Genomic DNA, 25851 nt, shown 5'->3' with positions numbered 1-25851 from the left:
TCACACCGAGTGCTCCTAAACGAGTCTCCAGTCTTTTTCGCGATAAAAAAATTTATTACAAAAACGTACGACCGTGAGTACTTCCTTTCATCCCTCAAATGCTTTAATCAGACCGACAGGAAAAGGAATAAAAAAAACCTCTCGTTGATCTTTAGAGCGAGTACACATAAATTTATTATTTATTTACTTCTGACAAGTACATTGTTCTCTAGATCCCGTGTATATTTTACTAAAAATAACAGAACGCTGGGAAAATGTGAAAAAGGAACACACGCAGAGGTATGTGCAACATTTTATATTGTATATACGTAGTTTACAATATTTACATCACAGTACATGTATATTAAATTATGATTCTTTTACGATTACACAATTACCTAGACACTGTAAAAGATACTTTCATTCGGAACATTGCTTTTTGATGTTCGCCAAGATCACCTCGGGGCAGTCTCGGAGACATCGAACGATTCTCGTTCGCGCTTATCTTACTCGATCTTACACGTTTTATTAAAATGATAGCCTGATTACGTCAGGGAATTACCGCGGATGAAAGTGAGAGCAACTTTCGCGTCCAGGGTGGAAGGTAAAGATAAGCTCGCTTCCATTACATGGAAATTGTATTCACCTGTTCGTAATAAGCTTGACACCGAGTGCGAGAGAGTGCTGCCATCCAGTCTTAAAAATTGGCGTCCCTACGGTTTTGCTGATATCTTAAATAGGTTAACAACGTTTGGGCGGATTTCGTTCTAAATCATACAAAACGTTCTGTGTGCCTTAGCAACGTCCTTACGTACTAGAAAGTAAAGGGTTCTCCGAACTAGGCTTCAGAATTTTATTTTTGTTATTAGAAAACAAAATTCTAGGGTCCTTTTTGGAGAAACCTTTATAAAACACCTGTTACGAGTTACCGTGTGTTGAACATTAATCCGTTGAAGTGCAGCAGCTTTCGTCACTTTTAATTTAATTCTCGTGGGTCCTTAAATAAGAACGTTTTCAGGAACACCCTGTGTAAGTGCTTCGTCCTATTAATTTTATTTCGAATGTTACCCACGATGAATCGAACTCAGATTATTTTAACAATTATCTGGGTTCAACCTTCATATTGCACATGTGGTATCAAACAAGACGCATTAAATAATTTTGTACAATTTCATTTACAATCCGTTTCCATTAGTTTCTCTTATCCAACAAGCGCTTCAAGGGATTAATTAACCGAATAAATACTGTCGCAGAGTACATACTAAAGTAGCTCGCGAAAATTACCGTTTCGTTAACGTGCCTCGCGATGGAAAGACTTCGAAACCGTAAACGCGGAGCTCCATAAATTAAATAAAGAAATCGACGCTTTCACCGAGAACGATTCATCAGGTGGAGAAACATATTCCTTAACGCGATAAAGACTATTTACAATGCGGCTAATCCAGCAGCGACGATTAAACCTCGTTCGGCATCGACAACATCATCGAATCCTGCGAGAGCTCGTCCATCGATTGTTCCGAGCCTGAAGACAGAGTTGACGGTGTTGCGATAGAGAGTAGACCTTTTCAAAGTAAAATTTTGTTTTGTCTTTGTGTAACTAGTAAATAGACGTCGATGTAAAAATAATGAGTTCAAAGGGGAACCAAAAAACGTATCGAAAGTTTATATACACGATTGAAAATTTTGTTTTCATGCTTATAAAAATCGCTGAATGTGTTATCTCGTAACACAATTTATCACAAAATGTTCAACAGTGTATTAAAAATAAGACCAGTAGAATTGCTTTAAGACTCGAACGACTAAAAATCGCACTTCATTGAAAGCACTCGATAAGTCATAATGCAGATTATTACCCCATAGAAAGGCACGCGTGTAAGTACTTTCTTCGAAGGAAGAAAAATATGCTAGCATCGCTCATGCCTATATGGGATGACCCGATTAGTCGCTCGTTCGGAACTCGTCGATAGGAGAGCAGCTAGTTTCATGCAACAGGAATAATTTTCATCGAAAACATGCCGGAAGACCTGAAACCCTCTTACCGTGATTATGATAAATCGAAGGTGTGGGACTCTTGCACGTAGCCGGGCTAAGCTGTGGCTGCTGATGGCTGTGGTGATGGTGCTGTTGATGTTGAAACGAATAGGTCAGATGTAAATTGATGTGTCGACCGAAATCGCCCGTAGACGCGTTAGAATTCGGTGGTGATTGATGAACTGTAACAGCAAACGATGTTTCCTCATTCGAAGCGACTATAATTGCCGATATCTCTAATCCTACGCGATTCACGTGCTCGAATGGAATTTAAAAAGCAACTCTTGGCTGACAATTTTCTGTCAACGCGCATTCTTTTAATCTCTCTCTCCGTGTGATGTAACTAATTCAATTTTGATCGATCGATTGCTCTGTACCAAACTCTTTCGTGTATCCAATTATAAAGTAGTAAAATTGTATCTTCATATGTGTTTGTGACGAACTAGTGGATTTCTCAATTTTTATTTCTTTCTATATAAAAGGTTTCCCAAAAGGGCCTTCAGGACGTCCTTGGTTAACAACATGTCAGTGTAATTTCATTTAAGATAAAAATGTTTAAAGTCTAAAGTTTAAAGTCTAAAGTCTAAAGAAGTTACAGTTTGAGGTATTAAAGAAACAAGATATTAAAGGCTCTTTTGGTAAACTCCTGTCGAACTCGGTAATAGGGTCTGTTTAGATAGTTAGCTGAAAGAAACAAACGCAAGAAGTACCATGTTGCCCTTTCATTTTGCCCGTGTGCAGATGCTTCTTCTGCCTCGCCCTAGAATTCTGGAACCAAACCTGCGTAACTCTTTTGCTGAGGCCCGTGACGTGGGCTATCCTCTCGAGGTCTTGGCCATCGGGGTTGCTATCCAGTTGGAAGTTGGCTTGAAGAACGGAGAGCTGTTCCTCGGTGAACGTGGTTCTCACTCTCTTCGCCTTGTTACCGCTCTTGTGACCGCTCTCCGAGTCACCGCCTTCTGCGAAAGTACCAATTAGGGGTGTCCCCACCTTCCATTCGCCTCGCAGATCCTAAACCTCTATCCTTCGATCCGCTTCCCTGTTCACCAGTTACGGTACCAGTAGCTCGGGCTCGTTTTCATGCAAATAAGTGCTCGATTTTACGAGACCGATAATAATCTGTTGACGTTATCGCTCGATAATCGAGTGGCGATTGACTGGATAACGAGCTAAGCGATAACAGGAAATAGAATATTTCTGGAAGCGTAATTTGTAAGTGGACAATTTCTCTGTAAATTCCCTCCAAAGGGAAGCGGATCCTAATTTACTCGTATTCGTTTATTAGAAACCCTATTCTTTAGTCATTCATTCTAATTAATTTTTGTTGACACGTGACTGATCTTTCTTTCTCTCTACAGTACATATCTGCGCAGTCTCACCATCGGAGGAGGTGTTGTTGCCTTCGACGACGTCCAGATAGTGAGCTTTGCAAAGCAACCTGGCGTCCAAGAGGGCGAATTGTTCTCCAGTGGAGAGCTGACGAGAGCAAGCGTCGCAGGCGAAACAGGCCAAGTGATAAACCCTCTCCCTGGCCCTCCTCACCCAGTCCCCAGCACCCACGCTGCGTCCACATTTTGCACACTTTGCTCCAAAAGTTCTGCGAACAGAAAATATTTGTTATTTCTATAAATTTCTACGAATTTCAGAATTTTTCTGAGCCTAATGCTCGAGGTTGGATATACGGTCCAGTGTCATAAATATTCAGAAAAAATGATTCAGCAAAAATAATAATCAACGTCGCAGCCACGCACGCGAATATACTTCGGCTTCTCTACTCGCGAACGCGCGCGATTACTAATGGCGCTGGAGAGTGGGCTCCACTAGGAAATCCGCGAGACCTTTAGCGTTTTCCTCGGAGAAGGGGCCCTTTGAGACCCGAGTCGATAGTTGGCTTATCGACACCTCAATACGCGAACACGCAGAGCCGGGGGAATCGTCGCCGTTAAATGCCGTTCGCTGGATACATTTGTTAGAGGCGGCGGATGCCTTGGAAGCTAAATCCTTCTCCAGGCTTCCATCGTGAAATTTATTGGCGCCATTGCCGCAGGTGGCCGCGTGCTGCGTGCGTGCAAATTCTTTACGACCGCGACTGATTTTCCTGCGGGGAATCGCGTCGTTAGTCACGGCCTTCGCTTGGAAAAACCGCGAGTTAAGACAATTGTGTACGCTTTAAGGGGGGAAGACGTTTGTGAAATTCTAATTATTTACAAAGTTTGAGACTCCTAAATGCCCTACTCGCGTTAATATCAAATTCACCGATCTCCAATGGCTCCAAGCCTGCTCCGAAACAGTAGAGACTCATGATGAATTTGAAAAATGCGGCTTGGAGCGGTTAATCGCTCGTTACCATTAGCGAATTGGTGCACTTGCTATCGCGCTGAGAGAGAGAGAGAGAGAGAGAGAGAGAGAGAGAGAGAGAGAGAGAGATCTTCCGAGCGTCAAAAAAGTGTTGCCCTTTGATATTCGCACGGTCCCCGCCGCGAGTGATTATCTCGCGTGAATGGTCGCAGAAATAATTCGTACTTCCAATGAGAGAGCACTCCGCCGCGGTCTTAGATAAGGCGTCGCGCACGAACGCGCGTTTACCTGGAAGGAGGCGAGGGTATGTCGTCCCCGCGACAAATAAACGACTCCTGGACCCCGAAGCGCGAGCTGGGACTCCGAAGAGTATGTTTGCGTGTATGTAAACTTGCGCGGCGGAGCACGTCGAGGGACACAAGGGTAAAAAAGTACCTGGGGCCGAAAAGGAGCAAACCGAGCCGCGATAAGGGGGAAGTGGAAGGAACGATAGAAAAAGGGGAGAGAAAGAGGGAAGACCAGCTATGCGGAGGATAGGGACGAATAAACCAGCCGGGAAAAATTGGGGGTGAAGGTCAGCTCGACCCTGGGGCGATCTGATTTATTCGTAATTAAAGTTGATAATTCCGCGCGACGATAGGATCACTGTTGATGGATGTCAATGGTCACACGTTAACATTATTGCTTGTTCACGAGTATGAGAAACGTATGGTGACTTACACCGAATAAAATGTTATTATTAAAACGCAGAAAATCGATCAAAATGAACGAAGAAACGTTCAAGCCCCTTTCCAGCGCACACAGGAGTATACAAAAGGATGAAGTTCGTAAGCGGAAAGCCAACCTCGTTCCTCCGATCAATCTCAGTCGGAGCCAATCAATTGTCTGTCAACCCATAAATCAAGTTCGAACGCCTCGGTAGTGAGCAGTCTCAGAAACGAGAGAAGCGTAAATAGCTATGAAGATCAGCGAAGTAAGAAATTGAAAACAGTTGGATGGGGCGTAGGATAAACAGAGGAGGATAAAACGAGAAACAAAGGAATCGGGAAGGAAGAGAATCGTATTAGAAAGCGCCTTCGAGGAAGAAGAGAAGCCCAGAGGTACGGAGGAGAGTCGAAGGAAGAGAAACTTGGCTCTCTCGGCTTGGAAAGTGATCTCCAGTGGCGCATGTTTCGCTGCCACTTGGTTCTTCCTATACTCCCACGAACTCCTGCGGTTGTCTAGTTGTACCGGAGGAAGCGACACAAAAACATCGAAGCCAGTCTTGGATTCTTAGTCTCTCCATCCATAACCTCATCGAGTAGTTCTAGGAGGATCATTAGTTCGCCAGAAATTGTATCAACTAGTTTGGAGAATATGTGTTGAAGCCCCATCTCAGGTCGTCGTTAAGTTGGTATAACCCTTTCGACCCTAGCGAGACATGTTCAACTTCGCTCTCGACCACTGCGATTTTACTCTCTGCTTTCTTACTGGCCATGTTTACGATAAACAACGGTCAACGTTTCTCGAAACGCGCTCCACTCGAAGCCTTCCGTCGTTCTGCGATTCCTCCGGTGGAGCAGGGATCGAAACCCCCTCGCGGGGACACCCCCGTGTCGCTGGTTCCGTCGAAAAAGCGCTGGGAGCTACGCCGGTGTAAACGGTAGCCGTGTAGCGGCAAGACACGAGCATGGTACACGACACACGCACGCACGGTCAGATGAATGGCTCGAATGGTGGGTGTTATGGGTGCACACCGAGGAGGAGGCACCCGGAGATGTGCATCCGCTGGCGAAACGACAAGCAGAAGCACGACGGTGGCTTCACGGCCGAGTCCGGTGTGGTCGTTGTGTGCGCCGCGACTGGTAATTAAACAACGACTAGTGGCCATTAGCCCATTATCATATTCATGAACACGGAAAGTGCATCCCGATTCCTCGTCTCGGTTCCTCCCGGCGACGATCCAGCTAGCTGTTTATACGGGCTGTGTTCGCGAATCCCTCGACCCCTCCGCGCCACGAACTCGGGAGGATATCTTATGGGGCCACGCGACTACCCTGGTGGCCCCACCACCCTAATCCAGACAGAGAAAGTACCGAGGGTACTGGTAGGCTAGATCCACGACTATTTAGCACGCTGTTACGATGCGACAACTGCTCCCGGGATTAAGAGGACATTCCGCGACCGGGAGCGAGGAGATATGTGCACGATCGGTATCGGGGTAGCTAATGAAGTCGAGAGTTTCGTAGCTGTGGCACATTTTCGTTATGGTTATCTAAGGTAAACAACAAATTATTCATTCTGGAAACGCTGGAGATAGGTCATTTTTGGTCCGAGTTGTCCTTAGGAAAATGTACCTTTAGGTCGAGAAGGGTGATTTGTAGTCCAAGTATCGACCAGAGTTCACCACTTTCACCAATCTGTCTTTTATAGTTGACATCGAAGGGAGATTTGTAAATTCAAAGAGCCGAATGAAATACGTGTACGCGTGCATTTTAATCCCATTGTTCCTCCAGCAGAGAATTCATTCTCTGCAACACGAACTTCTTCGTCAACGCCCACGGCGATGTCTAGGAAGGGATTTAAATTTTGAGCCGAAGTCGATTGCGAGATTCCTCTCGTAGCCTTCGTAGATCCCATCTCGAGGAAGCTCGAGTCAAAAACAATGAAAATTAATCCCTGCGGGAAGCTTCTTAGCAGGTCCTCGGGACTCATTGTTTCCACGTCGAGGAAGATGGAAACCCATTATCCTGGTGTAATCTATCTTTTATAAGAGTCACTGAAAATTATTCTGAATCATTCTCTGAATATAGTCTCTCTCCTTTGATTCGGTGGCTTTGCCTAGTAGGCCCCCAAAGAGGGTGGCTGCATTCCTCCGCAACATTTCAAGGTTAATGTCTTCCAAAATATCAATTCGAATACCAGAGCGATAAATGAAACTATTTACTTCCTTTCAAGCGTTCGACTCCTCGAAGAATGCACCCGTTCGAACGTACCATTCGCGTGTTACAACCCGATAGTATTAATTAGGTCACATTGTATCAACACTTCAATTGTGAATCGAGAAGGGGAGAACATTCCGCAGCGATGTCTCTTGCCGCTCGGAGGGACCAGGCGGTATAGTTTTCGATCATTTATCACGGGGCGGGCAGAGCGTAGATCGAGAAGGTGGCTTCGCCTCTTTCCAAGTCGCTTGTCGACGGGTCTACGGGTCGTGGATCCTGTCGACCGGGTCATCGTAAGCCAGCATTACAAGGCGAAAAGAGTGAGTCGAAAAAATTACGCTGCGGATTCCTCGGGACCTCCCGCACACACGACTTTGACTCCCCAAAGACAGACGGCTCGAAAAATCCCGGCAACTGTCTTCACAGAGAACGCCGACACCGTTGCGAAATTTCTGATTGCGCTTCCAGCCTCCCGACGCTGTTATGCCGGTTATGAAATATGTTGTTCGTCGTCTTTCAATATCCCGTGAATAATTATCGCCATTGTCGCGTGCATCGGAATAGTTTGAGTCTTGTTTGGTTGGTGAATTTCTGCGAGCTTTGGCTTTTAATTCTTCGAGGATTCGGGGCGGACAGGCAAAAAGTGAGACGATAATGAAACTTTTGGATAGGATTTGTGAATTAAATAGGGCAAAAAAATTAAATACTGAAAACTAATGTTAAATTATCTAGTCTTCGACGATCTCGATATTTTCGACAGACGAAAATATAACTCGGAGAAATTTTCAGGAGTTTTAGCCTGGCAATTATCAAAGTGACAATATGGGTGGACAAGTGCTACTTAATGAATTGTTCGCAAATTGCAGAGCACACGACTGCACATATCTTCCATATCACGATCAAGTTGATCCAACTCCAGCAGAGATACAAACACCTCGCCAAATCGAGAGTCGAGACTAAAAAGAACCGCCTGTACCTATATGAATAATTATGTCCTGAATTTGCATACTACGTCTCAATTAAAGCTTGTCTCGGAATTGTCAGAGCGGCCAGTCGTACGTTACAAATTATTCCCAGCGGGAATTAGAGACGTCGCCAACTCAAAAAGGTAGCCTCCGCTCGAAGATTGACTAATGCAGATATCTGCCGACATTATTAACGAACCAGTGCAAGGAAACGACGTGTTAGCTACCGTAGAAACATAAGAGCGAGACAAGTAACATAAATCCCGGGCCACGGTGCGCGTAATTGCCACTATGTCGCCAAAGATCTACGCTTTCCTGTAACTGCGATGTAGCGCGTGGAAACAGATTCAATTATCGCGATAACGACGCGACGAGAAAGTGAATATGCCTGTAAAATACTTAATCCCCGATAGATCGATCGGTCGAATAATAAAGCATGGTAAAAGTAGCGCGCGGTGTTCGAGTTATCGATATAATAAATAGAGAGTCGTTGCGCGAGTCGGTGACTGTGGATTCTCGATTCTTCAGCGGAGAAAACGAATCGACCACTTCTGTCCGCGCGAAAACCTGTCAAGGATTTTTCTAATTCGACGACAGGCGAGTGTAAATTAACGTTAACGTCTTTATACACGGTGCGATATTTTGTATTGTCTCGTAAATTAATTTCTAAGCGTATTAACATACTGGACACGCGGCGCAACTTGCTTTCTGTCGAAAAACAGTTCACTCGTGGGCTGTGAAACTTGTAGATAGATTCAATGTTGTATATATGAAGATGCAAAGGGATTCCCAAAGGAGACTCGAAGAACTTTGTATACTAATCCGATAGAGCAGTGACATATTTTTCATTACGATAACGTAATCATTTTTTAGTTCATCATTCATCATCCTTGAATTAACGTTCAACAAGCGTTGCGAGTGAGTAACTGTTGACGCAAAATATGCCACGTAAGACGTTAATATACACTGATTTATGCGATCAGGGTGGATAGGTTCACGACTTAGTGGCAAATCACAAACTTTTTCGGGTAAGTTTGCCGCCTTCTTGGGAAAGTGGCCATTCTCCGCTTTCTACTCGCATAAATCCTTGAAGCTAGAGCGGTAGCCAACCTGAAAATTGATTTCTATTCGGCTGACACAAGTTAGCGTTAAATTTTCATACATTGCATTTTTGTTTCTCTTTTTACGCTCTTTTTAAAGTCCTATCCAAGCTATCGTGGACGATTTAGATTTTATACGGGCACAAGGATACATTGTTCGACACACGAGCCTCTGTTTGTTCGATAGAGACTCGATCGAGGCTTTCGAATATTTTCGTTGGGAGTGGGGCCATGAAAGTATACAGGGAGGCGTTCGGAGCGAAAGAAGCTCGAGGTGACTGGTCGATTGTGGACAGGGAGTCGAAGTCGAAGACTTTCCAACGTGTTTATCCAACTGTCAATCACAGTTGGTCTGGTCACCTGGCCGTATTGCATCGACCTATCCAAATCACGGTATCGCGATATCCGATCGTGACGCGCGACCAGTATCGTTGTTGTGTTATCGGACACGGAAATCAGTGTACACCAGGGAAGAAAAACTCGAATAAAATTCATCCTGTACTCTCTGTCGAGGTCCACAGTGGATATGTGCATCGACATCGAAGAGGAAATTGATTGGAAGATTAAAATGTGATGTGTACACTTCTGTAGGCTCGCGCGAAACATGAAGCATGAAACACCTTTAGGATAATATGAAGTTCCTAATAGTTCCTAGAGTTCCTTCTACTCTTTCCCAGTCGCACGACGAAATCGATAAGGTAAAATCGATGATTGGACGTAGCCCAAGTTGATTTGGCAACGAGATCGATTCGAACAATGAAATTCATGAGAGAAAAGTGTTTAGAAATGGATCATTCGCTTACAGAGCGTAATCGTGCCTGCAGTAGAGCCGCATTCCCTTCAGGAAGCAGGAGTGTTGATCGTGCAGAGGCCTGGCACAGGCGCAGCATCTCAGACACCTCGAGTGCCAAGTTCGACCGCCGACGCAAAGAACTGTTCTCTCGCGGACACGTTCTCCGCAACCACCACACTCCATCACGCTGGGGGACATCTCGGGTCCTATCAGACCGCCAGTGGTCTCGGGGATAGCGAGGTTCGATCCGCCTCCGTCGCAGACACCGTCGCTCGTCATGTCCTCCACTTCCGTCTGAAACAACAGACAAAAATGTTAGTAGACGCGCCATGGTACGTAAGGAACAAATTCCTGCGGTCGAAGCTGAAATCCTAATGTTCTTGAAAATTTCTACTGTGATTAAATTTTGTCTTCTCGACTCTACTAAAATCGATCATCGTTGCAAACGTGACGCGTAAGAAGAAGGAACCAACCCCCTCAGCAACCACTCCCTCCCCCCAGCTGGAAGTATATTTACCCGGCACGCCCCCCTCGTTCGAAAATCATTTAGCCAGTGGATCCAAACCGTGGATCCGACACGAGTCGTCGTAACAAGACCACCGACACGGTGACAGAGACGTCCTGGAGGCGGCTGGATGCCCATTTATGCGTCCCATTGGCGTACGCAGCCCCCACGGAGGCCTGATCCGAGGGGATGTTACGGGGTGGGCTGGCCACATATATTAGAACCGGTGGCCGCAGTTGCCCGAGAAAACTTGCGTGCACAACAATGCTCGGCAGTACGCTAGGAGGAGGCACGGGGATGCGTGTCACCATCACTGAAAGGGAACATTGACTTCGGACCAAGGGGGTTCGAGGGCTACCTTCCAGTCTGCGCAGTTATGTTGCCAACGTGTAACGCTCCCCGCGGGGCGCCCTTTTCGCTTGACCAGCTGCCTACCGGATCGTTTACCAGGACCCGCCATTCGACACGTCGAGTCTGTAAACTATGAATTAGCGGGGACTCCGATGATCGACGGGATGAGGGACGCTCGGAGGTTTTTAGGAACACCGATGGATGTCACGGTTGGAACCATCGTCAAGGGTTAATTTCGCTTTCGAAGGTTAATTCAAGGTAATAAATGCGCCTGCGGGACTTGCACGCAGCAGGAAATGTAGAGTAGAGGAATCCAAACAGGAAAAAGTTAAAAAGAGGTGTTCCAAATGGCGTTACCAGTAAGTGCACGACAGAAATGGGTTTGAAAAGATGGGAAAGGAAGACCTAACCCGTGGCAAACCGCGTCGAAACAGATTGATTGGAACAGACGCATCCATCAAACGCGCCACTGCTTCGGTGACAAGAACATCCGATGGTTTGGTGGTTGGATTCCGTGTAGGATAGGGTGGCACAATGTGTCGGGGAGGCTAATGGGGGGACGTTGACTTTGTCGTGCAATTATATATTGTTTTGCACGGACAATCGTGTCAGATCGATCGATTCAATCTGGCTTCAACGCTAAACCTACCGAGACTTCATTTGTACCTATTATTACTTATATTCTCATTTATACTAGTCTTAAAAACACTCTCTTCGATTGGATACAAAAATATTTGACGTCATACTAAATTCAACAATACGTAAAACAATTGAATTTTGTGGTTTTAGTCTTTATTCTCTGAAAAAATAACTTGGACTTCGGTATATAAACACTATTACAGTTACGAAGTTGAATCTCGTGGAATTAACTGACGTAACCTTGACGTTATTTTGTGACTCTGATTAGAGGGACTCTAATTCAGCGTTAACAGAAGCAGTCGATCGTCCCCAAACTCGAGTAACCTGTCAGTGTTTACCCAAGCTCGATCCTTTGCTCGAATCTGCGCTTCTCTGCGCGATTCACCCCTTGGATATCGGAAGACATATATTAGACTAATAGCCGAAAGGAGTCTAATCCTCCGTTTTACGATCCCGCCTCGCATGCAACCGTGCCTCGTTATTGTCACCTATAACTCTCTCCTGACCCAACCTTCTGCGGTGTGGGTGTGGACGTCGTTCGCGAACATACGTCCACATGCGCGCGTACAGTCGAAACGCCGGCAATATTTTAACGGCGGATTTATTACGACGGAAGAAAGGACCCAAAGCTGGAAGATTAACGGGCGAGTAACGCAATAGAGCCAGCGCTGCCGCGATTTTCTAATCTCGCTAAAACGCGTGGGTACCCCGAAAATTACGCTTTTGTCGCAAATTCGAAGCTAGCTCCATTGAATCGGGACAAATAACTGGAAAATTTAAATACAAGTCGGGAGGCACACGTTCGATGCGAGTGCTTCCGATGCATTGTATCGTTGACGTTGTTAAACGTTCCAATACAATCAACGCTCCAAATTTCTGAGTTTGATCAGTTTAATTCGATCGAATCCTAAATGCAGGATTATTAATTACATCTCTAACTTTCACCCCCTTCCTCGTTCCTAGGGCGATGTCTTCGACTAGGGAGAATTTTCAACGCATCCGTGGTTAGGACGTGCGAACATTTGGTTGGTTATGGTCGGTGGTTAACCATACGTCACAGCGGGCCCTACAATGGTGGCGCACGGGAGTTCCATAATGGCATTGTAACGTAATACCTACAAAGCCGTAGGTGCTTCCCTTGTACCTACATCCAACACTCGACGTGCGCGCGTGTTGCAAGGATCCCTGTGCGTTGCCTATCGCGGTGACGCGGTCTCGTCACAGGACCAACCCCATGAGTTATAGCGAACGCCATACCCTCCCATTTGTACCCGGTCCTAGGTCGCATCCTGCAGTCGCACGGCCTGTCAGGGGCGTGATTTTTGAGGTTTATTATGAGAATCAGTTTTCTCACGAAAGGATATACGCGAGTACTAATTCTAAAGTGATCATTTATTTACTGAAGGAATTTCTCATTTCTGTTAGTTTAGGTTATAGAACTCCGCCTAAAGTGGACACACCCTCGGGGTTCAAGGGTTAATCATTTTCTTGTAGGTAAAAAAAAAAAATTGGTACTCGTGAACTTGTGAACCAACCTCGATAACCTTGCACAACTCCATACTAAAACTTGTAATACTCCTCTCGAAGCCTCTGGCGCCTTGGGCATCACTCGAGTACACTTCCCAAAGTAAGTCATAGAAGAGGCTCTTGGTCTCATTCAAATATTTGGCAACCCGATGGAATCGATACCCACTCGTTATAATCGGATCAGCGGACTTAGGGAAGAATAATCCCGCTTCCTTCGCCTTATTGCCTTATTTACACAAAGGTGGATCGTCGAGGTTCGCGGAGAGGCCGTCCATAGACTGGTACACCAGGGTTTGTACACGCCTCTATTCAGGATGGCCATGAGGCCCCATTCTTAGCTCTCGAGTGGTTTCGGTTTCGGTCCCCTTGTCGACTGCGAAGCCACCACCCGGGTATGACTTTCAAACTTGAAAGCCTGTCGACGGGAGGTCCTCCAGGGGTCCCGCTATGGGGTTTCCTACGGTATTCGCGGCTTCGTGTCATTTTCGGTACGCGACACGGTGCCCATTGAAACCGATATTTCTTCTTTCCCTTCCAGCGCCTGTCCACGACGGCACCAATGTCGCTCGGGGCTCGACCATGCCGGTAATAACGATAATGCTCGTCCCCACCAGGCCAACAATGAGTGTAACTTTCAAGGATTTTCGACCAGCGGGTCTTCCTTTCACTGGCGCTGGGTGTTTGATGGGAACTTAATTTCAGGCAAATTGCTCGCACCGAGACGTGACTAAAATTCCAAATTTTTGCTCCATCGCATCGAACTAAAACTGACGTCATACAAAGGAGGAAGTTACATCGCTGTATCCTTGTTTCTCATACACACCACCCTATACCGTGGATAAAGTTGAAACATCGATTCCGATACAACGTCCCAGTTTGTTTAATGCCAGACGATTCCTCTAGCGTTAACACTGTCCTCGTGCGCGCTCGACTACTTTCCCTGGAGGATTCTCTGTATTTCACGGACACGAGACGTAAATTCGTATCAGCTAGGAACAAACACGCGAGCCAATTAGAAACGAACACTCTGTAGCTCCCCCGATTCGAGAAGGTCGCCATCCAACAGGACTTATCCGAATTCACAAGTTCTCGTTAGAGGAATTTATTAGTTTATTCGCCGCTACTCGAAATGCGTTTGCTAACTAAATAGCGTCGAACGGACTTGCCCCGTTGTTTCTTCTTTAGAGCAAAACACTGGATCAAGCTGCGTTGTTGCGATGAACAATCAATGAACAAGCATTATTTAATAGACAAGCAAAGAAACGAAAGAGTGAAAAGTCTTCTATATTTTGTATCTTTATCCTCAAATTTTCTTGGCCATTCATCTTCCGTTCACTTCTTATCACCGAGTCAGGCGCGATATAAATAAGTAGGCGACGACAATATTCCAATTATCAGACGCGGATAAAGTGAAGGGGCTGTAGCAACTTTCCTGGATCGAGTAGAAATTTATCCGACAGGCTAATGTATTAGCGAATCTACATTGATTCCCGTTAACAGGACGTCTATTACGCGTGTCCAATACCGACAGGTTACCTGCATGTCGTTAATTAACCTCGCACCTATACGACCGTCCACCTGGATTTCTCATATGCGAGTCCATTCGACGAGTATGAACTTCGGGCTCTCCTGTGACACTTATATCGCCGTGTGTGGAGTCACGCGTGCCCAACAACATGCACGACCCCGTTTCCTGCATTCATATCTATTTATATCCTTTGCCATTGACTCTTCCGTGGATAAAATGATAAGCAATTTCCCCAAAGATCTCCCTCTTGAATTTCGAACGATCGTTCCAATGAACCTAACAGAGAACAAAAGCGAAGGGAAACCGAAACGAACCCTAAAGCTCGAAGAAAACGGTGGAGAAAAAATGGAAGAGAAACGTCTCCAGGAAGAGAGGAGTCAAGACTTCCTAGTGCGAACAAGAACGAGGGTTCCCTTCGTCCCGAGGGGCCCCTTTCGTTCGTTTTCTTTCGCATCTTCGGGGCCCAGGTGACAAGTTGACAAAGTGGCCCACTACGGGCACCCTTCTTTTGGGCCGCTCTTTCAAACGATGCTCCAGCACTCAAGCGCGCGAGAGAGAGAGAGGAAAGAAGAGGGACGAGAAAGAGGACGCCTCGCGAAAATAATGCTCCTCTCGGTTTTTGTGTGTTTCGAGCGGCTTTTCGAGTGGCACCGGACCAAAAAGGGCACGAGCCTCTTCACGCCTTCGTAGAAAAATCCTTCGCACCCCCTCCCGGCTCCCTTACCATCCCCAGAGAAGAAGAAACGATCCCCCGCAGGTACAATGGGATCCCCGTTTCATGAAGCCGCTGTTAGCCACTCGAAATCTATTTAAATTGCCATCCGATTTCTGGTTTCGCGGGACGTACAATGTTTGCCGGTTCTCTGCAGCGTGTTCAGCCCTTGTGTCGCTGTGAATGGAACGGGGACCGACGGGGCACGACCAAGAGAGATTCGTCTCGCGATTAGCTCTAGCCACGTACTATTAGCTTGGCCACGAACTTCGTTCGGATTTTAAAGCACGAATAAACAGCGACTTTTCTTAGATATGAAAATGCGTTTACTCTATAACGTGTTGGCCATTTTGTTCTGTGATGTTTCCACATCTTTTGAGGCAAATTCGTGATTTCTGATTTACTGCACTTTTACACTGATCTAACGAAATGTTTATTGTTTGTTTCGGGTGGCAATTGTTGTTTCGGAGACGTATACTCTTCAGGAGTTGGCTGATGCTTTGGACTGTGACCAGCGGTTCTCCTACAATTTTTCAAGAGCGAAGGAATATCTGAATCTCTGGATGAAAGTTAGACAATTTATAGATCGTTTAATGTAGTTTCACGAAATGTTTTTTTGTTTCATCAAATAACGATTTCGTAGCATCAAGACGAATGCTATTTAGACACCCCTATTTAAGGGAGCAGTCTGGTGCTTCCAACCCGAATTTCGCTCCAAATTTTTGACGATATACTAATAAACAAACAGCCTCAAAAAATCGCTAAATCACTTAATTGTGTATCTCAAGTTTCATAAAATTGTATCGAAATTAATTAAAAATTAATTCATTACCAACGAAGAAATCGCGGTTACTGGTGTTGCTACACACGGTCGGCTTTTTTTCATGGTCATGCGGGTACACGCGTGGAGATGAAAAAGAGAAGACACCGAGCAGCGAGAACTCCCGATCTGGATAATAAATTGATTCGACGGATTCGCGCGCGAACGCGTCACATTAACATATGTTTGCATTTTATTAATAGAGTGCCAGAAGTGTGGCTCGATTCGTTTTGCTTCCACAACTATCGCGATATATTAACGCTCCTCCTTCTCTTTCCTTTTTTTCTTTATCTTCAATTCGCGGAACGCGCACTTCGTCATCGACGCGGCGACGTTTCTTCGCGCGACCGTAGCGGGATAAAATTGTTCCCCCGATTAGCATAACCGCCACATTTGGCTAGTACGCATGCCAACGAAGGCGTATCGTTCCCATTATTATTCGTCCACGGCGACGAGCCTCGTCGAGAAGGTAAACGATCAAAAAAAAAAGGCGAATCGCGACGCAGGGCATTTGCATATCACACCTTCACATGCGTGATTAAGAAAATCGTGAAATCGAGTAAAAAGATCGACGTAGAAGTACTTGGATAAATAAACGAAGGTTGAACGAATTTCAGGCTGAATTATTTACCTTACGTGAGAATTTTATAATTGAAATGTAAACAAAAATTGGATACCTATACATTGAATTTATTAATAACTACCACTGATAAAATCCGAATGATGTATTGCCTGATACAAAAATGATCTCGAATGAATTTTTCTCCCCAGCAGGATTTTTCTTCATCTCCGCGAAATTGAATACCGAAACACCGTAAAATACCACGCTCGATGCCGTGAAATCTCGAACAAAGCTAGAGAAGCATTTGTCGGAACTTTCGGAGTCGACATCATGTGTCGCCGATCCCATAGATCGTAACTCCGGATGATCCGTTTTACGCAGGACACGAGTTAGATCCGCGTCCTCTTTTACACCATTAATCTTCTCTGATCTCTCGAAATCCCCTACTGTTAATTCTGCTTTATCGATCCCGTTTACTTAAACGCGCGATGAACTATCGCCCCAAGGATACTGTTTTCAACCTGGCGCATTTTTCTCGCGGTTAACCAACTCGAAGGACTCTATACATGAATACGATAGAACCGTGACAAACGGACTTTAGTATTTTATTTTTTATCAACAGAATACACCTGGACGCGAAGCACATCAATCGTGTCTATTACCAAATCTTTAAATTTAATTTCAAAATACGCATTCCAAGACAGAGTGTGTCCCGCAACACTCTCCAACACCTCGAACACATATCTGTCTGTCAGATTGCTTCCTTCGAGGAATGGCGCGTCCCAAAGTCCCCAGTGATTAATAATTAATTTTAAAAAACTGTTTGCGATCCTTTCGGAGTAGATCGCAATAACTTCTAAGCGTCGCTAACGCGAGTCGCTTTAACAGGACGACCTGCCATGGACGTTGAAGCAAATCACCGCGCGTTCCTCGTTCCTCTTGTCTCCCTTTCTGTCGTCCTCGCGACTCGCTATGTTCGGGCACGAGTCCTCTAAAAACGGAGCCGTATAACTCCGGATCAGCCTGATGCGCCATTTTGCGCCTTACACCGACGATTTACTGGACCACACACGCACTGGATGCCATCTTGAACGGTCTTTTCGCGTAACAGCTCGCATAGAGCCCTTCGCGTGGGACGATTCGCCCGTGTCGGATGTGTTCTTCGGGGTATTTATGATTTCACTTTGCTCGGGTCGTCTTTGCGTAGGTACGACTACCTAGATGGGTCGCAAGCAATGCGCCATCGTATAAGATTAATGAGAGGATAGCCATAGGGTTCCAGTGTTTTCTTGGTACGGGCTTGACCCCGAAAACTGGTAGTTTTGTCAACAACTTTAACGCTAGGTTCACGGAGATTTTTTCACGAAAGCCTCCTTCGAATGATCTTCTAATTCAACGAATTCCTGCCATAGTCGGCTACCATAACACCTCTACAGACCCTGCAGACTCCCGTGTCTCCCCGCGACACTGTAATCCCCTGGTTCGGTACGAAAAGTCATCAGCTTTCCACGCCCAAAAAAGGACCACGGATGTTCTCCATTCCTGAAGTTTGAGCCACTGTGCTGGCACTCGAGTACGAACAGCGAGAGCGAGCTCAGCTACTCAGCTATTCAATGTCTCCGATGCTACATTCCGATTCGCGCAGCGACACGCATCAATGCCTCGGTGACAACGGAGAAAAGCCGACGGGGTATGCGCTCCAGACGGGATTCGACAATATTTAGCATACGAGGAGTTAGGCGAGGTGACACGCGATCGACATCCCGACAAGACAATCGCGGCAGACGATCGACCCTGTAATCCGCCACCTCCATTTCGCTGCTTCTCCACGACCGCGCCTTGAGATACAGCGTGCACCAAAACGATAGCCACCTAGTTCTTCGATTTTCTCGATTTCATTTAGATTTGAAACTGCTTGGAATTTTTTGTGCGGAAAGTGGACTTAAAGGAACAGAATATTCTGTGTTTAGAGACCTTCAGAGGTGAACCCTTCTCACTGTTAACACAAACTAATCTCGTAAAAGTATAAAACTTGACCACATCGACGACACAATAGTCCTGAAAGTTTCATGTGAATGTGAATTAAAAAAATAGGATCGAGACTACCATTTTGGTCCACGCTGTACTCAGACCCGTGGTTGGCTGCTTTTATTCGTCTCGCATCGAGGATTCCCTGGTGCACGTTCGCTCTGTCTTTTTCACAAAGCGTCGCTGCGGATAGACGCGACCTGTCCACCAACGCTCATCAACCTCATCAAGCCTCAACCGTGACGGATCTACGGACTTTACGACGCGAAGAAAACTGCTGGGAAATTGAGTAATCTGATTTCACTTCGCGGTTGAGTAATCTGGCGAGGTCTAGGAGACCCCGAGGACTCGAGGGCGTCGGCATTCTAACCGAAAGCTCGATATGAAGGGTTGAAGTTCGGAGAGATCGAAAATCTATCAAAATTTAACCGTCGGAAGGATCTTTTGATTCAATTTGAGTGCATCTCGATCGAACAAGTGCCGAGGAAATTAGGATATTAAAGTTTCACGGGCGGCATACATTGCGAGAATGACACTGCACATCTCCAACGCTTCATCAAATCTGATTCACGATTGGAGCGGTTTATTCGTGGCGAATCCTTACAGGATCGCGGATGGCAACGGATACTCCAACGACAAAACAAGTCCTTTGAATATATTTAAAGAAATATGTGAAAAGATGGAGAAGCATAAAAAACTTGGTTAAAATGTTGAAGAATCAACCTCCAACACAACCATACTTTCAAGAAAAACGCTAACAGCTTGTCTCGACACGTAAACCCTGACCTGTTACCCAAAAGTAATATCTTCTACAAAAATTCTTGCCCGGTTCACAGCGTGTACTTATCAGATGGAGCGTGATAAGGACTGCACGTACCTTCATGGTTCCCTCGAGCCAGCGACGAAGAAGACACTCACTCGTGCTCCCAGCGAAGGCTATCTCTCCCGATGGTATCGATCACAGAGTAATTCGCGATCCCGAATGCATCGCGTAGCACCGCGAGGAAGGTAAACGCGTTCACGCGGCGCGCGAGGAAGCGATAGCTACGCTCGAGGAGCGCAGCATGGCTCGAGACGCGGTGCTCTCGACGGTATAATAACGTAATTCTCGAGCGTGGTACGGTACACGGACACAGACCTGCTGAGGACCACGACCCGCTCCGAGTATCGCTTCTCTCAGGTGGGCGTGCTCCGTTCAGCCCAGGAGGCGCGATCGTTTCGCTGTCAACGATTGGTCTGGGTTAGGTCTGGGTTAGGTCGACCCGCGATCACGCCCCCCTAACGCAAAACTGCCGCTACCAAGCCGCGCACGCGTCGCTACCCCCTCTCACCAACAGATGCGACCCTTTTTCCCCATTGGCCGCGGATGTACAACACTCGACGATCGTTCTCGAAGATCTTTCTCTCCAACGGGGATAGCACGCTGTAATTGCGCATCGTGGAGATTGCCATGAGATGTTCCACGAGTTCGCAGCCTCGAGAGCAACGCGAATCCTCGGGACGCTACTTTCACGAGTCGCATGTTGGGACGACGCTGGGTTGACGTTCAGAGATCGGTTCGTTTGGACGCGAAAATAGGGGAGGCTCAGTTTTGTCCGAACTAGATAGCGAGGACCGTCTCTGTGTAAGCAATCGTGTATCATTTAAACGAAGGTTACAACTAATTAGCTTTGTACAAATTTCACGTGGAACACGTTAAGCAGCGCTATGTAGGTTGACAGTGACTGGTACAGTTCGTTGCTCATGAGTTGGCGAGGCAGTTCGATTGGCTGTCGCGAAACGGCAACACCGATGAATAATTGTCTGCAACGAAAGCGTTTGAAACATAAAAGCTCGGCGGTCCCCGCGAACGGGTTCCGAGCGTTAAAAATCTGCAAACAGTGCGCAACTCGCGCGTGAAAAATGATCGGTGGATTTTATCGAGCACTGGCACATTCACCGACGCGCTTTTCGCGTTTCCACGGACGGAATCGTTGCCGCGTTCGCGCTTATTCACATGCGACGAATCTAATAAATAACAATGCGGGGCTGCCTACAGGTACCGGGGCCCGGGCATAGGTTCGCCCTATACCTGAACTGCCGCGGCGCGTCATTAAAATTATTTATGGGGAAATAAGAATCCGAAGCCTTTAAGTCCAACCATCGAGCCTCGTTCGGGTACCCCTCCACTGGATCTCTTATCCTCGGTCCCCTTTAGTCCGAAACCGTCTGTCCAGGCTTATGGGTTAGTAGATTAAACTCACGGTCCTCGCATGTTCCAGTGCATAAGTCTGCTGGCGATTTATCCGTGGCGTATGTGACGCCATGGAGGGGTGGATGACGCTCTATCCTGAGGAATCCTTGGAAAACTTGAATTTGGAAATGGGAAATATTTTTGCTATTACTACTTCAATTTCAACTTCACGAGAAAGTAAATAAACAAGATTCTAATTTTTAGTAGAAGAATTTCTGATGCGAAGCAAAAATAAAATAAGGAAGAGTATTTTGAATACAAAAGATTTTTACACAGAGTAGAGTCACTCCACCACTTCACCAGATAGCGACAATCTAACAGCAAGTCGAATTCAAAGCTTCAGTACCTTGTGAAGTTCAACAACAACTCTGAACGTTCTCTCCGTACGATCGCAGATCTTGCGAAACGCAGAAGGGTTATCGTCGCCTGGCGAACCGAAATAGACCCAAGCGAGCTCGTAATGACATCCGTGACAAATCCGCGTCGATTAATCTCCGCCGAATCCGAAGCCGAGGCACGAACGTGCCCGTTCTGTTTATTAGCATCGGTAGACACCGGCCGTTTACAAGGTGTAACTATGCGGCCAGGTGGTCAATCGTGAAACTCGACCAACGAGAGAGCCTTGCGTAAGGAACGACCCCCAGCTGGGTATACTACGGGGCTTCTTATTTTTTATTTCTCGCCTCCTACGGCGTTACCTCTTCATCTTCGGCTTTTACACGGGCCACGGGGCACGAGGGGTTCCCGAGGCAGCTCTCGGAGCCGCCGGATTCGAGGATAATTACACGATCGATATGCTAAATATCTCTCGCCTCAATCACGTAGATAAACGGAGGAGGCGCATGGTTAATTGGATTAGACGAGAGATTACGTTCGCGTCACTGTTTGCTTGTCACAGGGGTTGTGTTTTTGGCGAAACGATTCTCCGCGAGGATCGAGGATACTTGACGCTGAATCGCTCCGTTTCGGGGCGCCTGAACTTTCGTGACACTGATTAACACGTTTGCGTTGTTCGAAGGGATGGAAAATACTCAATTTTTGTTTACTAAACCTACAAGAAGTATTAGAAATTTAACCCTTTCAAAGCCGAGCAAAAATCCATCGAATCAGTCGAATTTCGTACCGTTCCAAATCCGAGCAAACTCTGCTCCAAAAGGGGAGCCAAGACAGGTGAGTCGTCGCGTTCATCCACAAAAAAATGCGTAATTCGATGAGACAAGCGGTCGCAGACCGTGGATATCTATCAGGGCCGAATCTAGAGACTGAAAAAAAGAGGCTATGGAAGATCGCTTGCATAGATTTGGGGGAAGATAGGTGGCCGACCTAAATAGACTCTGTTGCCGAGATAAAAACGTTCGTTTGCGAATCGAGCGCTATTGTATCCGCTAGAACGGCGATTATTCGGTGGTAGGACACTTGTCACGGATAATTTGGCCCTCGATCTCGACAAGCCAACCGAAAAATTTCATCGATTGGTCGAACAAGGGGGCCAGAGTGTCCACGAGTGCGTACTCGAAGAGAGAATTGTGCAGTGCCCTCCTTTGAAAATCAGCGGGATACTAATTGCTGTACGACCGCGAGAAGACCTGCATTCGGGTTTACTGTTAGGCGTCACACTGTCGAACCGTGTAAGGAGACGTTTTCGAACAAGATACACGCGTTCACTGTCACGTACTTGCATTTCCATTTCTTCGAGGATTCGACGATTTTCCGTTGTCACTATTCGTCCCTAACTCAGACTTAATTTTATTCTCCGACAGAAGTTTCGAACCTTCTTTTTGCAACTTTATAAATAATATCCTACGAATCCACGTTGTTACTGCCAACTGGTTACGATGAACAAACACCAGAATTGAGACGAAAACAATGATAAATTAATTGCTTCGCGTCATTTTGGAAGCGATTCCAGCGGACCAAAGACGCAGCGTTATTATCGTCGTCATGCAACACAGCGTGCAAGGCGAGAATAGTGGACGATTTTCAGCGACCACAGGCATCCTCATTGGTAACGAAGGATTCTACCGGTGCTGTCAATTCCTCCAGCGCGTGAAAAGGACACCGATATTATTAATGCTCTCTCCACACTCCGGTACTCGAGGAGCTAACGATTATTTACCTCGAAATATTTATACCGTATCTCCATACATACCCATTATCGCGGGTGTATGATAAATGCCTCGTATGAAAAATCGATTTTATTGTCGGAACAGGGCCCGCGCGTTGCAAGATGGGCATTCCATCCGTCTGTCTGCCCATCCGTCCGTTCTCTCCTCGTGCACGTCCGTCTCAACCCGGTGGATATCTCTCTGTGTTCACTCTGGGTGCCCGCGTGCGTTTTCTACCGGATCGTTTCGACACAGGTAACCCCCGTGCTTATGGTGGTCCATCGGTGATGGATACGCCTACTTTTGATATTTCGGTGATCAATAACGTTCCTTCGGTGCCATTCGCGCCGAAGGAAGATCCATTATTCACCCGCAGTCGCCGGTGAATAAATAATTTACCACGTCATACCAGCACCATCAGCGACTGACTTCGCACCGACGACCTGGGCCGTCTAACTCCGATGATACGAGATATGTTCGTTTGTTCGAAATCGTGCGTGTTCGCTACAGCCTCTTAACGATAAACATTTTTCAAGTTTTGGAAATTATTAAAATCGGACGGGTGGACGACGCTTTTTTCTTCAATTTTAATTCCACGACATCACTGGATACAGACAATTTTAATTTTCATTTAAATTTTAATTCTCTGAGAAAGGTGAGCACTGTCGCGTCCAGTCCAGTTGCTCGAGTCCACATTCTCTTCTTCTAAGAAAGATATCAACTTTATCGTAGCATTTTCGTCGAACTATCTTCCTCATCTTCGCTGAGAATTATACCCAAGTCCAATTGCCTGGGTAAGATAATTGATGTACTGAGCCAGCGTAGCTTCTTACATGGATATCCAATCGGTCAGGGTTCTTAGGTATCGATACGACTCGGTAAAACGTTCTCTAGGAGCGCTCGTCTCGACGATTAGCCTGATATTTCACCTCCGAGACCCGTGGCATCGAGAAATCTATAAAAAGCTAGTCGCCATAAAACAGTCTCCGAGGTGGCCTTGTCCCAATCCAAGATTTACGCGTATTAAAAGGGAATTACAATATTAATAAGCTCTCCTTAATGGGCTGGAGCCCTCCACCCTAGGCCAGGTCACGATTTCGAAGTTCAGCGTCGACTGGAATCGTAAATATCCAAACGGGTGACGCATGAAAGGAAAACCTTTTGCCTCCGCGAAGCCTCTATCGAGAATCCTTCACCAAATTCTTACTACTTCTATCCTGCAATCTAATACCATAGTACTCTACCAATGATAAGCAGTTATCCTGTAATTGAACACTTCCGGAGACCAAAACCTCCTTGTACAGATTGTATTTGTAAACACTAGTAAAGTATGACCAAAGTATGACCATATTCATTACTTAGCTGAAAAGTGGCGACCAATCACAATCGAGCAACGTTATTTCGTGACTCTGATTAGAGGGTCTTCAGCGAAGAGTAATCAAGCAGGTAATGACTCCCGACCGTTCTCGGATGATCTCTTGGAATCAGACTTTTATAGACAAACGATTCACGAAGGTGTATCAGGGAACGTTACAAGCACCACGGCGGATACCTTCCGCCCGTGACATTTCGAGTTTTAACGCGGCAATTAAAATATGTTAAACAGCTACTTAATACCGCGTCCCCGACCTGCACGTGCACAGGCCCGTTGTATGCGTGCCTTCGAGACTGGGAATAGCAGTATTTCATATTTAACGCGAAACCGTAACTCGCCGCGGTTGCCGCTTCTTGTTGCCGTTGTTCCTCCTTTTTTCGATTGATAATTTATTACAGGACCGCCATTGTCGGCCCCACCGCGGCACGAATACCTTTTCGAACGCGAGAGTGCGCCGATACAGCCGGTGCACATATAAATATTGGCCGAGTGCAAAAATTTTATATGGACTGGTCTCTTTTTCCCTCCGTCGAAATTTATAGACGAGCCACAGCTCAACGCGAATGCCACGCAAGTTTTCCGTGTTTTCATTTTCCATGGAACTAGTGTTTATTAAGAGAAAATTGTAGAATCTCCTACCCACATCAGGAATCGCTATCAAAGTTTTGCCTAATTACGAGGATAAAAACAACGTTACCTCTCTCACTTTGAGAAAGATACTCGAGGCAGTAGAGTAAACGCGATCGAAACGGTGATTCGCGATACTGAACACCGTAATTATCATTAGCAGTGTGCCAAGCGCTCTAAGAAGTCTTAAGGAGACTGTAATATCGAGTCGTTCGCTAGAGGATCGCCATTGTCAGTACTATTCCGCTTCATCGAGGAGGACGCACGTACAGGGTCAGGTATTTTTACCTACCAATGTTTGCGACCTGTTATTAGTGCGTATTTCACTGGAAACGTTTACGAGCAAAAACCTTTACCGACGCCATTATAGATACAGCCATTTTTATTGCGCCAAGGATCGTTTGCATAGCTGATTACGAAACCGTGATTGTGTTTGCGCGCGAAGGGAGGGTTGAAACATCGTTCGAGAATGAGCCTGAACGTGGTTTCTTGGAAAACGCTGAATCCTCGAAGAAAAAATGATTGCGCGAGGCTCCAAGAAATAATTACTCGACACTTTCGATTTTAGACGCAGCGGAACGCATGCTTTGAGAAAATAGCTTTTCGCGAATTTTCCTCGAAAGATCCGCAAGGTTTTGTAATCAAAGTTTTCGGGGTGCCTCGAAAGACGCGGAAAGAGGAGAATACGAGAGTAACCGTAGAGATTCTGATTCGAAATCTCGAGGGTGCTCAAAGGCGAAAATGGCAAA

At 46.1% G+C, this 25851-nt stretch overlaps 1 protein-coding gene across 3 annotated transcripts; it reads right to left on the bottom strand.

Annotated features, from left to right (window-relative positions):
* Window positions 1-291: 291 nt before the first annotated feature.
* LOC128872984 (LIM/homeobox protein Awh-like) lies at window positions 292-19913 on the bottom strand. Of its 3 annotated transcripts, none has more exons than XM_054116217.1 (6): window positions 19640-19913; window positions 10101-10384; window positions 3390-3607; window positions 2721-2969; window positions 2019-2192; window positions 292-1540 (listed from the first exon to the last, which is right to left on the bottom strand). In XM_054116217.1, exons 1-6 carry the CDS (start codon window positions 19643-19645, stop codon window positions 1434-1436), a joined length of 1038 nt encoding a protein of 345 aa, XP_053972192.1. In that variant the 5' UTR covers window positions 19646-19913; the 3' UTR covers window positions 292-1433. The 3 variants fall into 3 exon arrangements, with proteins under 3 accessions (XP_053972192.1, XP_053972207.1, XP_053972198.1); XM_054116232.1 differs by having other exon boundaries at window positions 292-1501; XM_054116223.1 differs by having other exon boundaries at window positions 2721-2966.
* Between the last annotated feature and the right edge of the window lie 5938 nt (window positions 19914-25851).

Source organism: Hylaeus volcanicus, chromosome 1 (genome assembly GCF_026283585.1).
Source record: "Hylaeus volcanicus isolate JK05 chromosome 1, UHH_iyHylVolc1.0_haploid, whole genome shotgun sequence".
NCBI lineage: Eukaryota > Metazoa > Arthropoda > Insecta > Hymenoptera > Colletidae > Hylaeus > Hylaeus volcanicus.
This window is presented reverse-complemented; position numbering and strand designations above follow the sequence as displayed.

Excerpts from the sequence above, each read along its gene's own strand:
- LOC128872984 (XM_054116217.1), bottom strand. Across the intron at positions 2,970-3,389 it reads CAACAACACCTCCTCCGATG|AAGGCGGTGACTCGGAGAGC; the intron begins GTGAGACTGCGC and ends GTACTTTCGCAG. Across the intron at positions 2,193-2,720 it reads CAAAATGAAAGGGCAACATG|TTCATCAATCACCACCGAAT; the intron begins GTACTTCTTGCG and ends TTGCTGTTACAG.